Consider the following 13,682-nt stretch of genomic DNA (forward strand, 5'->3'; position numbering starts at 1 on the left):
GGGACCTACGGGTGACAAAGCCCCTGACTCATCAAATTAGAAGTGAGTAGAGTGTCCTCAATAGGATGGAGGTGAAATCGCATTTCTGTTCACACTGGAGAAAGGGAGGGAGGACAGAAAGGAGAATGGCCTCACTAGAATGGGAGTTCTTATTTAAGAGTATAGAGGATCCCTATCTTCGTAGTTTCATAGATACATGGCTACATCCCAAAGACAATCCCATCCACTCTGCTCGCCAATAACACATCGCATTAGGACAGCGCTGGCTCATTGAGATCCTGACAGAGCATCCTTTCTCTGTCTATGAGTGTTTGCCGCATTCACTCTTGGTTTTCAGCAATAAACATTCTATAATCTCATCACATCCATGTGAATGTTCAAAATGCTAGTGGCATATGACTACAATTAAACAAAAGTGAAGACTTGTCAAAAATTGAAAATGGTGAGAAAAATTATGTATGAGATGCATATATAGAGGATAAATGTGACTGATTATAAAATTCCTCTATCCATGATTTCTTCTTGAGGATTAATACTGGAAGCAAGGGTTTTCTGCTCATACAGATCAAGGCTTAAAAGAATAAAACACATTCTGAGTCTAAGGTGTCATGCACTCACATGGAGAAAACAGAAAGTATACCTCAGACCTCTCAGTTCAAGGATACTTTTTGCCATAAAAACAAATTAACTTTTTTTTTTAATAATCAAAAGATAGTAACATAAATTTTACCATCAACACATAGCATTCCTCACACAGGACTTGATTGCAGAACCAAACCAATATTCAGGAAAGTATCCTCAGAAATGGCTACAATTTAGAGCATTAAATGACTTTGCACAGAAGGAAACTATACACAAGAACACGAGAGCCCTGGTCTCTGCACGGATGTAATTTCTCAGTACTGGAGTTCTTTATGCAGAACTTCCAGATGCAGAACGTGTACAGCAGTACTAAGCCACACCGTCAGGCTGGCTGCTTAGATTTCTGGGAGGTTGTCAGCATTTCCGTAGGGTTTGGGAACTAAATTTAGAGGATACAGTTTGTTTGGTTAAACGTCTTTTTTGCAGCTTCCAATAGCTTTCGCTAGTATATACGATCTTTCCAGCCTTCAGCACTTGCTCAGTCTTCCTACCTTTGCTGCTTTACTGGTAACTGTCTTCTCGCAAAAGGCAAAGTAACTACAGTGGTTAAAAAAAGAAAAGTCATTTTTCTCTTCCAGACTTCCTGGAAGTCCACATTTTGAGACTATACATTGCTCGCCAAAGTTCAGTAACTTGTACAGCTGCTGTGTCACTCTATTATCCATCCAATAAGACAAGTGAGGAAGATGCCGTGCTCAGCCAAACTACTGTCCACAACTGGCGACTCACACAAAAACCAGCACTGCTGATGACAGTGGGCATTCATTTGGGTGGGAGCTAGAGTACTGCCTTTCAAATTTCCTTTTGCAGTCCTGCCACAGTACGCTGTAACCCAGATTTACACTTTCTCTCTGAAATGTACTATACATATCATTCAATATTGGCTTAAATATTGTTAACTCCTGAAGATTTTTCCTATTATTATTTAAACACAGATGCATAATTCTTACATTCTCAGCATACCGTCAATTTAAATATCAATACATAAGCATCATCAGTTTAACCAAATAAGAATCAAATCAAGAAAGTCTCAAAGATCTTAGAAGCATCTTTAACAACAGTTTTCTCCCAATATCAATTGCTTTAAATAAATATATTAAAAAGGCAATGGATGGCTGTAATTTGGTGATAAAACCCCATATTAATACCTAGAACAAAACAAGAAGGAAAAATATAAAGGAATAAATTTGAAAAAACACAGGAAACTCATAAAAATTAAGAACAATATTGTGACTTGAAGGCTTAAAAAAATAAGTGACTTTAAGAAAAAGGATGCTGTAAGATGTTGACAGTACCCTGAAGAACAGTACCCTGCCAGCAGCACAGTGGGCTCTCCCAGCTGTCCAGGGGCACCCGGTTATTACAGCTCCTTTGATGGACCACTACAACCCATTAAAGAACAACATTACAGGAACAGTCATTTCTGGATTCCATTCATTTTAATCAATAATTTTGCTTCCCTCCTTCCTACTAATGTTCTAGCTAGAGAACCCTGGAGGTGAGTTCTGTGTGGACAAGGATCTGGTATCTCTGGACACAGGACCTGGGATCACACCGGGAACTGGACTTTGAGGAGTTTTCCAACAGTATCCTATGGAGCCCTGAAGTTCTTGGAGGTACCTCAGGGGCCATCAAGGCAGAGGGGTAGGCAGCAGAAAGAAAGAGCATATAGGGTTTTGGCCTCTGTCCCCTCTGACCTCCAACCAGGATGTAGCTAACACTGTATCCAATTCCATATGCTGAGTTTTCTTGTAAGATTCATTTTTTAAAAAGGTTCAGCCTCTTTAAAAAATGTTGAAAAACTCCTGAGCTACTTGATCTCCAAAATTTGCACTAGTTTTAATATGTTTTGGCTCAAAAAGTCATCAGAGAAAAATGTTAAAAAGGGATGGGGATAAGAATACTAGCGTATGTAAAGAGATAAACCCCTATAAAAGTCCTCAACCAAGTCAGGTTGACGGATCTTCATTACGATCCTCATGAACTTTGATAGAGAACCTTCTGGAGAGAACTCTACAATAAGCCCCAGAGATATACAGATACGCACCAGAACCCTGGCCATGGGGCTCATAAAGCAGATTGGTAAAACTCATTCCCAGCCCACTCCCTCAGGAAGGGGAACGCAAATCACACCAGGAGACCACTTAGAGTTAGCATCAGGACCTGCCCACCAGGGTCGCCTGATTCCGACCCACTTAACTCAGTGGACCCCCAAAACCAGGTTGATAACCATCCTCAGAAAGGCATTTATTTAAGAAGCTGGTTTCCAAGGGAACTTCATCTGCTCTGACCAAATCTTTCAGTAAAAAAATGATTTTTAGTATTTCAAGGTTTCACGGCAAAGCCCTAGAATTTGCCAGCATTTCTAGCATGATTTTAAAGTCAAAAGATTGGTTTTTGTGTGTGGTTTGTGGAAATGCTTTATCTTATGATCATATCATGCCCATCTAAAACATGCCGGCTAGATTCTGCAGCCCCAGAGACACAAGCTGGAACTTCATAATTCCTAGAAAGGTAACACAAACAACTTGCCTTTGATAGCTGCCTGAACTGACCTAAGATGTAGGAATGCTGGGAAAGAACTGTGCCAATTTTCCAGGCCTATTTAATTCTAGCATCTTAAGGATTAAAAATAAGAACTCCATTCTGGCCCTGTAATAGACTTGAAGAAGAGATTCCCGTGAAATTTTTCTCTCCTATTAGCTGCCACAAGAGCAAAAGAGGATGCTGGAGACAGAGCTATAAGGGAGAGTTTCTCTGACTCTCTAGCCATCGTCCAGATTGACCTTATAATGGGAACTCTAAAGTACCAAGCTTGCTAAGTATGATGGTAAAGAGATATGATTCCAAGGGACCACAGGACATGGGTGGCTTTTCCTCCCCCTTTTTACTCTTCCTTACATGTGAACTCTGTGGCAAAGAAAGGAAAAACAGACTACCCGGGCCACACCCAGGCCACTCCTAGTTAGACATATTCTGACTCTCAGCATTACCATAATGTACAAACTAGCGCTGGCTACCATCCATCCAGTTTACTCAGCCACTTTGCCTAAACGTGAAAATTGTATTTAGATATGTGCTGACCACATTGCAAAGATAAGAATAAAAACTTTGTGTACTTAATTCAGAAGCGTAGAGCTCCTAAAATCTAAATTATTACTATCCAAATGAACAGACACAGTTTTTGACATTCCTGGTGTGGGGACGTGGAATTGGCCACCCCAAGATATGTCTCTTTGGCATCAGGATTATTTGAGGTTGATTGCTTTTGATAAACTGGGACAGGGAAGGAGGCTCTGAGGAATGGAACTTGCCCTTCCTTAGGACACATTTACATTTGTAAGGTACATCTCTATCTGTAAAAGCTGCCTCCCTCTCTGTACCAGGAAGAAGAAAGGATATGACCTTCTCTCTAAAAACTCTTAATCAATACCAAAGGCAAAGACTTAAAATCTGCATTTTATTGTGCTTGTCTGGTAACCTCCTGTAACTGACTTCCCTCCCCCTCCCAACTTTGGCATTTCTTTAAGGATTAAGCATCTTTCCTTAGGTTAGGAACTGATTGCTGTGCTCACCTGTGACCGCCCAGCTCCAGACAATAGACTTGCCTCCTGCTACGCCCACCGAGATAGCCGACCACTACCTGCTGTGTCCATCATGCGCTGTGCCGACAGGGCAATCTTGTGACTATTGTGGGAGGGACATTTCAATCACATGTGAAACACCCCGTTTGGGGGTATATGACCAGTCTGTGCACCCCACTTCTTCGGTGCCCTTTCTTCCTTCAGGAAGAAAGGCCCCGGGCCATGGTTCCTCATAAAGCTTTGTTTAATTTTCTCTTGCTATTCTGTCTCATGTGAATTTAATTCGTTCTCCAGCCAGACGAACCCACATTTGGGAAGAGGAAATGTCCTGCTCCCCTACACTGGCAAATCAGACTAAGCGATCAGACAAAGGAACACAATATGAGAAAAATCATGCATTTCAACTACCATATTTATGTGGTAACTGAAGTTGAAGTGGAGACACCAGATGAAACAATGTCAAAAGCATGATAGTGATTCCAAATGACTCTTGATGCTAAAAAATTATAAAACATACGCACAAAATTCTCAACTGGTCAATTCACTTACATTTAGTTCACTTCTTCTAGCTGTTGGAATACTAGCCTCTAGTTCATCTGTGAATTTACCTGCTAAACTTTTTACTAATACAAATATGAAATTTACTAGATTGCTTTAAATAGCTTAAAGGTGATAGGACTTTCTCATCTTCAAATATAGGTGGAGGAAATTACTTGCTTCTTCCATTAACCTTTTCCATTGCAAACAGAAGTCAAGAGATAGAAGTCAGCTAGGAATTTAATTGAGAGCTGACAGAACAGAGGAAGTCCCACTATTCAGCTCAGTTCCTCCTCCTTGTGGTCACAAAGGGAAGGTGCCTGCATCTGGTGACATTTCTTCAGGGAATCTTATCATTTAAATGACTTACAGAATAGTCATTTGAAGGAATACATGATGCCAATGAAAAGTGCTCAATTTTCATTTGTAAGTGATTTCCACTTCCCTCTGTCTCCCATTCTTCAGTGTTATCTCCATCTTAAGAGTTGATTTTAAACTATTTTCTTAATTGCAAGATTACTGAACACATCCTAAATGAAACAGTAACTGTGCATCTCTAAGAATTCAGTATGTGGATATGCCACAGCCATTTTTAACACAAATTGAAAACACGGTATTAAATATCATAGTGCATTAAACCACTGCCTGGAACTTCACCCGCACTGGCCAACCAGGTGGGTGGGGCTGCTGCTATGATTATCGGTCACTTACTAGGCTCCAGCCCACAGCCCAGACTGACTCATACACTGTTTTCACATTCCCAGCTTCCAATGAACCACCGAGTATTATTTATAAAGTGGAAGGAGGGAATAAAAACACTTTTCATAATAGGTTTTGGATGGTTTCCACTCAAGATAAGATAGATTGATGCTATTTTGAGGAGCGTCTAGTGAGGTTCCCCCCGCAGCAGGAAAGGCCCCCTGGACTGTGAAACAGTCCTGACTCTGGCACGTTCCCCACCAGCCCTCCGTTTACCTAATCTTGTCAGTGAGAGCATGCCCTCCTTCTCCACTCCTAGACCTAATTTTTTACATTCAAATACTGTTTTTTTAAATGCCATTTGGTTGTTTTTGCACACTTACGAACCCATCAGAAGCACAGTAGGCTATTCTGGCCCTGACAGGCCGCTTGTGCCCAGACATTCTTCAGAGGAGCTGGAAAGAATTAACCCCTAAGCCGAATCTATGCCCTTCTCTTACAGAATTCCCAGCTCACGGAAAAACAGAACTACTAAGGTAAGAAAGAGAAGCGTATTTGAAGAATTTGCTTCATGACTTTTAGACAAGAGAAAGAGAAGAGAAGCTAACAAACAAGAATGTTGCTTCAAGAGACGATTTGTCCCTAGTCCTTTGGGAGACAGGGCATTTTGCCAGCTGTCCCTGCTGGTCCAACTGAAAGTGTTATGCCTAGACTGCTGTACCCTTAGGACTGAAACCATGTAACAGGAATGCTTTGAGGCACCCAGACTTCACATTGTAGCGTGTGGCCTTCTGTGGGGGAGGCGGGGGATGCCTGCTATTCTCATTTAAATATCATTTACAGCTTTTTCATTCGATTTCTTTCTGCACACCGGTTCTCCCTATCCTTTATGTTACATAATTGAAGATCTACACGTTATTATGACCTTACTTGATGTATTCTTTCCCTTCATTGTACAGCTCATTAGGAAAAATGGACAGCATAAGTAAAAAACCATGTTAGTAGGAAATACAAGCTTTATATGATAAAGTAAATTTATGCTAACTAGGTAATTTAAAGGTCTGCTCATACAACGGGAGAGGATGCACAACCTTAAAGCTGCAGTTAACATTTATTTCCACCCAGATTTGAGACAATGCCACAAAGCCAGTCCTCAGCAGCTATATCACTCACATTTATGAGTCAGAATACATTTATTCTTATTTTGTTTACTATCATTTCCATAGACCTGGAAGGTGGATAGGAACCTTGGAAGTTATGTGGTATATCTTTTTCATCTAGCTAAACTCTCAGAGCAGGTGACCAGCTGTGCTACATTGCATCATTATCAGTGAATGCAAAGGAGCCAGGTGGAGGGGTACCATTCAGTACCACCAGGCAGGAAGTTTCAACTCTCATTCAACCCAAATCTCACTGTTTTCAGAGGACACGTAGAAGAATAAGTCAGCATCCTATCTACCCAACCCTTTATATATTAAAGGCACTTTCTGTTTCAGTTGGGGATCGTGTGGGTAAACCAGGGAACAGTGTACCTTCGTCAGACCACAAATCCTCAAAAAGAAAAAAGCCAGGTGAGGCTGTGCAAATGAGCCTTTTATCCATTGCCAGAACTTTTACTTGTAATCAGAAGCCAGATCTTCTCATATTATGACTTTTCTCCCAGTGTGAATTTCTTTTTTTTTTTTTTTCCTCTAGGGAAAATACTAAATCCTTAGTATTTACAACATGGAAGAAATTTTGGTCACATGCTGTACAGCACACTGTTTTTTCTTGGTTGCACTTGTCATGCCTGTAAGTCCATGTCATGTTGAAATAAATGTCTGTCGTCCTCACTGAAATGTAAGCTCCACGACAGCAGAACCAAGTCCGCCTTGTTCATCAGCCCATTCCCAGGATCTAGCTTGATATTTGGTACACGGCAGGCTCTGTACCCAGAGAACTGAAAAATGCCCTTCAAAATCATTTTAGTGCAACACTCCTACTTTAGGGATAATGAAAATAGAGTCCGTAAAAGTGTATCTGGGAAATGACTTGCCCAATACTGTGTAACAGGTTAATGACAAAGCCAGGATTAGAACTCTGGATTCTTTTCTCCCATTCACATTCTCTGCCCATTACACCACAGAGGTTCTTATGTCTAATGCCTGGGCAGGAAACACACCTGATGAATAAGATACAGAAACCTTTGTGATCTAAACATCCTTTGGTTGGCTGCCTGGTTCCCAGCGTTCTCTATCAACTGGAACATAGAAACCCTCCCATGAATATGCCTGGTTGGTACATACTTTATGTAGGACTCAAAGAACAGAACCCAAAAAAGAACTCTACAGCCACAGGAAAAAGCCAATTTATTCTCTCCTATGAGGGTCAAGTTTTACAGAGGCCGGCCACAGATGCCAGCTGAATTTCCATGGTCAGCCACCACTAAATCAAATATTCTGGTATACAGAGCTCCAATTTGTATGGTTTTTTAAATTTTATTTTGGGGGTTCTTTAAAGCAAATTTTCAAAAAATAGAGCTTCTCTTGAGCACATGAAGAAAGTAAGTGTGAATTTTCAGAGGCGACTAAAGTGATCTAACACTGGATTGTAGTGATGGTTGCCCAACCCTATAAATTTGTTTTAAAAATCTTTAAATCATACACTTAAATGGGTAAATATTATAAATTATACTTCAATAAAGCTATTAAAAATAAATGTGAAGATGAGTCAGATAAAGTTCCCATTTTTGTTAAGATGTGGTCTGAAAACTGTAAAGACATTCTTCAACATCCCCATGCTCATTGAAGTCCAGGTTCTATCTATTTCAATCATGGTTTGCCTACAAGGTCAAAAGCTCTTCCTGTAATTTTGGTAATTTAGTAGACTAGTAGAAATATCTGTAAAGAACCAGTCTTCATTGACGTAGCACCAAGAGAGACTGAGTTGTTTGATTATCTGCATGAATGACCTACAGACACATTTGTTTAATTAAGCATAGTATTCTAGTCCAAAACCTGCCATTAACGAGCCATTGGGTTTTGAGAGAGTTATACTTCTCCGGGTCTCGGTTCTCTCACTTGCATCACGTGTCACCGTGGACTAGAGTTAAGCAGCATATAGTAATATTAAAAAGAAGACTAACTGCTCTCATCTATGAACAGCAATTAATATGCCAGACTCTAGGTAAATTACCAACCTATGAGGAAAGCAGGATTAGCCATTTTTTTGCAGATGAGGAAACTGGAACATAGACAAATCAATTCGTTTGACCAAGGTCACACAGTTATTTAGTAGCAGACCCAGGATTCCAACCCAGAACTGTCCAGCTCCAAAACCTATGCTCACTCTCTATTCCTCATGGCTTTTGATTCTGTCCGCTGTGGGCATGAATCCTGACCTTGCCTTTACTATGTTAAGTTAGTCACCCTCTCTAAGTCCAGTTTTCTCATCTGTAAAATGAGATTATTAATACTTAACTCTCTCAAATGAGAGAGTGCTTCCCCTACAACCAGAAACTATTCAATAAGTCTTTCTTATCCCTCTCCCACAAAAATTTCTTCTTTTAAAAAAAATCTATAAATTCTATGATTTCCTAGTAGCCTATCTGGATAAACCTCACTGGGGCTGAGTTCTATCCAAAGTAACGAAGTGAGCAAGACAACATAGCATTAGTCCTTGCTATCAGTCCTTGGCTCTGTGACGGAGACTGTCAACAAGAGTGTCAACTTCAAGGGCGGGCATCTGTCCACAGGAACTGAGTTGAGGTCACAGACTCGTCTCACTCTGCCCTACAACAGATGTCTGGGTGACGACTCTTTGTCACTCCAAACCAAGGGTAGAGCCAAACCAGGTGGGACATGCTGTATCTCCTTTCTAATCCTCCTGGCCAGCCCATTTATTCCCTAAGACAATATCTCACTGACCATAATTCAAAATAACTCGTTTTCCCCTGGGATACTATTTTCAACATAATACCTGTATTTTCACGATGTCTAATTACTCCACAAGCAGCAGAGACCGTATAACAGCAATTTGTCAGCAGGAAAGCTGTTTGCATCTGGGTATTGGAACGTGCACCTTCAAATGTTTACCTCTCCAGGAACCTGTGAAAACTGATGTAATGTGGAGCTCTAGTGGTGGCAAGAAAGTAAAGCAGCCATTGGTGAGAGCCAACGAAGAAGCCGAGGGAATCACCATTATTATTTATGTATGTTACTACAGTGAAATCACCGTTTATTATTAAATTACTATGTTAAGAAGAAAAATGGTTCAAAATGATCTTCTGAGGTAATATAAGGTAAATATAAATGTGATGGCTTTCTTCCAGATTACAAGTTAGATCTCAACAACTAGCTTACACCAAACATCATGAAGCAGTTAAATCCACAAAAAACAGAACTCAGTGCTGTGGTTGTCACTTTTCTACTTTTTAGCAACTTCACTAAGAATCCTATTAATTAAACACTAGTTATTTCTCACACAGCTGGCAAGAATACCGTGTACAGAAAACGCTGGACTCTTAGTGGTATGATCAGCAAAGTTCTATACCAACTGGCTCAGGAATTTACATAATCCCTGCAGGCTGATGAGGTTGTTTCCAGGTCATTCCTGCACTAGAAAAGTGCCTTCCTTGAACTTCTGGCTTCTGAGGTCTTTCCCAACTGAAAACAACTAAGAATGAAACCTACAATGTCAAACATTACCTTTGTTTCCCTGTTGCCTAACGTGTGTGTCTTCTCAATTGAAAGGGCTTCGTTTAAAAAAATATATAGCTCCATTATGGTCAACAATGTAGCAGATCACAAATAGTGAAATTTTTATGATGTACAGAGAGGAGCCGACATTTGAAATTTCCAAACACAGCACCCAGTTTAGCTGTGTCAAAACAAGTTATCATGAGAAAAAAAACCTCAGAATATGAAAAAATACAGGAACTAGTCTTTCCATACATAAGTATCTAAGTAGCATGTTGCTGAACATTAAAGGAAATGTAAAAGACTTTTCCGTAAGTGATGATAAAAGAAACTAAAATGTCCATAAATGCATTAATAACATTTATCTGAAATAGAAATCTCAAGACTCATGGGAGTTTTTCATGGCTTACATCAGTTGAATCCACTAGGTATTTTCCAGTGGACATATTCCAAGGGCCTGTAAATTGTTAGGTCTGTAGATGAATGACTACCAAGCCTCAGAGAGCTGTGAATGAAGAGTTAATGCTTAGCCAGAGGTTTTTATTCACTGATGTCTCTCTTCCCTATCCTTCTACTAATATGCTATCATTAATACAGTTCTGTTAAGCTACACAGAAAAATGCTACAAACGTAAGAGCCTTTTCTAAGAAGTCATTGAGAATGCAATAGTTCGTAACGAGAAGCCCAAGATAAAGAACCAATGGCCTTTCAGTCCTCATCTTTAGTTACAGGATAGGAGAGAGAACCTTTTTGATGGACAAGAATAAAAGCAGGTGAGGAAGGTAAGGTGGTTTACTAACATGATCGCATGTCGAAGGTAAAAAATAGAAACCTAAACTAATGCAACTTAGCCCCCAGGGAATCCAGACTCCAACGTGCTCTGCAGTCCTTTTCACCAGAGACATTAAAACTGAATAAAACTGAAGAATATTTTTTAACCTAAGAACTTCATCTTTGTGCATCACCTTGCCTTGGTGATTTTCTCTAAGTCCTGCGCTTTCTCATAACAAAGCTTGGTACGCTGCTTAAAATAATATAGGGGGCTTTATTTGCCATTCTTTTGACTGAGACATGTTGATTTTATTAAGGTGAGTTGGGTCTGCATTCTTTCTTTACTGTCATTGCAGGTAGACTTGACAGACACAGGACCTTTGTCTAGAACGCTCTGTTACAGAGGAAACCTGGTAAACAAGCTCCATTTACCTGCCGGGCAGTTGCAGTCAGAAGGAGCTTCTCTTGCAATTCTTATTTTAGCCATGTGTTCATAGGACTTCTGTAGGGAAAGAAGAGGGATTAACAACCATCAGTAGCCTTGTAGAGAAACGGATTCTGCAGGGACTCTGGCCATAGGCTTGATTTTCCAGCATCTGAGAGCCTGCATAACTAACGTCTACAAACGTACTTGGACTTTGGTCAAAAGGTAACAGTACCCAAGCCCTGGAGAAAGAAGATGACCATTGACAAGGTTTCTAGACTGCTGGACTTGCACATCTTTCTCCATTCTTCAACCACCTCCACCCTCTCCCTCAGCTCAAGAATATGCAGTCAGTGCAAAAACCTGGCATTAACAGGCTGCAGCTCTAGGTAGCCTCTGGGTTTAAACGGCCAATATTTTATATGTAAGGTCCACTGCTTATCATGGAGTGCTGCAACTACTGCCAAACAGCCTCTCCTTTGGAAGAGCAAGTTCCAGAACACCGCCTAACTCTGGTCTAAAGCAGCTCCTGGTATTTATAAACATAAGGTAGATCCCTTTCAACTCTCAACTCCAACAGCTCTGATTCATAAACACCCCTCACACTGCCTCCTTTACAAAAAATAAAGCTACTATTTTTTCTTTTTAAACATTTAATATGAAAACATTCCATGTGTGAAGTGATTGATTGAAAATCATATATAGGGTTATTTCTCTTCTAAGAGTGATTAGCATTTGTATATTAATCACACCTATGGCCCTAACCTTCTCATAACATTTGAAGGGCATAACGGATGCTGTCTCTGCAAGAAATATTCTCCACAAAACTGGAAAAGAGTCACATGCACTCCAGAAAACTGAAAAGAGATTAAATGCCACCCTGCGTTCTGGCCTCCCTTCCCCCTTTTAGGCTCCATATGTGTTTAGCATGCAAACGTTAAGAAGAATGAGGGAGATGATAGAGGCAGAGAGGGCGATATCAAAGGATGCGCATATACAATATACCCTACAGCGAGCATAGACGGTCGCCCAGCTTATGCACACACAGCCCCACCAAGTATGCATACAGTAAGGGTAGAGGCTGGTCATGTACACAGAATCTCGCCCGTGCAAGACGTTATCCACGTGCAAAATACCCCAGCCTTTCACACCTGAGCCAGAAGTCGCTCCACTTTCTCTTGCACCACTGCTTTCAGCTGGTCCAGGCAATCAGGCAGCAGACGGATGGAAGGGTCTCCCTTAGCGGATTCGAGAGCGGCGATCCTCGCCTGCAAGTCGTTGGTTTTCACCCCCAGGTACAGACAAGACATCACGGCCACCACTGATAGGAGGGCCGTCAGGGCCGCGCACGGGGGCACGGTCCGGGCACAGCGCTGCTCGGCGGGGCTTCTGTCCTCGACGCCCAGCTCCCGGCCCCCTCCTTTCCCCGCATGCTTCTTCACCAGCATCGTGGCGGGTCGGCTCCTCGACTTCGCCTCGCACCCTCTACCACTTCCAATAATCTCAAAAGGAAAGAAAAGGGACGGTTCCTCCGAAGTTCAGTGCTGGTGGCTGCACAACTAGTTGGCGGAGTGGGAGCCGGGGCGCGGAGACGGACCCCGCTCTCCTCAGCGCCGAGCCCCGCAGGCGGGGACCATCCTCCTGTCTTCTCCCTCCCAGCCGGGAGCGACAAGCACTCGCAGTCCGGGGACTGCCAGCAGTTCGGTAAAAACCCCAGTGAAGCCGTCAGACGCCCTCCTTGCCCCTTAGAGGACCAACGCTCCTTCTGAGGTCCGCGAGAGCGGCCGCGCAGGGTCCAGGGGACGGCGGGCGAGGCGCTGGAGGGGCGGCCGCTCGCTCGCCACCGAGCCCCGGACCTGTTGCGTCTCGGTGAGTTTGCCTATTTCTACCTACTCGGGGCTTTTCCGCACGCCGACCTGTTCCCCACCTGGATTCCGTTCCAGGCAAAAAGGCAGAGAGAGACCGCGAGGGCGCAGCGCCAACGCGGTGGCCACGGGGAGAAGAGGGAGGACGCGAAAGAACCAAGGAGCAAACGCGAGCCGCGGCTGCCGGAGTCTCTCCGCAGCCGCGCGCGTGCGAGCCTTAAATACCCTCGGGATGCTCGTGTGTGAGTGTGCGAGTGTGAGTGTGCGAGCGCGCGCTCCGGGCGCCGCGGCCCTCCCCGCCCCTGCCGGCGCCGCTCGCCGCGGCTCGCGCTGCACGGCGCCCCCTGCCAGCGCCCGCGCCCCCTGCAGGAGCTCCCGCGATCCTCGGATCCGCCTTCGCGGGCCCCGCGGGCCGGGCCGGGAGACCCCCGGCGCGGGAGCTCGCGGGGGGCCGGGCGGGAGGTCTCGTTAGCATAAGGTATGC

The 13,682-nt window shown here is 42.9% G+C and overlaps 1 protein-coding gene across 6 annotated transcripts in view; it reads right to left on the reverse strand.

Annotated features, from left to right (window-relative positions):
* COL25A1 (collagen type XXV alpha 1 chain) overlaps nt 1–13,385 on the reverse strand; it is a 440,445-nt gene extending 427,060 nt beyond the window's left edge. For all 6 annotated transcript variants that reach the window (XR_006887816.1, XR_006887815.1, XM_046655549.1 and 3 more), the window contains exons 1-2: nt 12,485–13,385; nt 11,342–11,411 (exon numbers count right to left, since the gene is read on the reverse strand). Coding sequence is in view for 4 of the 6 variants with exons in the window: in XM_046655549.1 (XP_046511505.1) it covers nt 11,342–11,411; nt 12,485–12,781 (367 nt within the window). In the remaining 2 variants the exon portion in view is untranslated. The remainder of the gene's footprint in view (nt 1–11,341; nt 11,412–12,484) is intronic.
* Nucleotides 13,386–13,682: the final 297 nt, after the last annotated feature.

Source organism: Equus quagga, chromosome 3 (assembly GCF_021613505.1).
Source record: "Equus quagga isolate Etosha38 chromosome 3, UCLA_HA_Equagga_1.0, whole genome shotgun sequence".
Taxonomy (NCBI): Eukaryota; Metazoa; Chordata; class Mammalia; order Perissodactyla; family Equidae; genus Equus; species Equus quagga.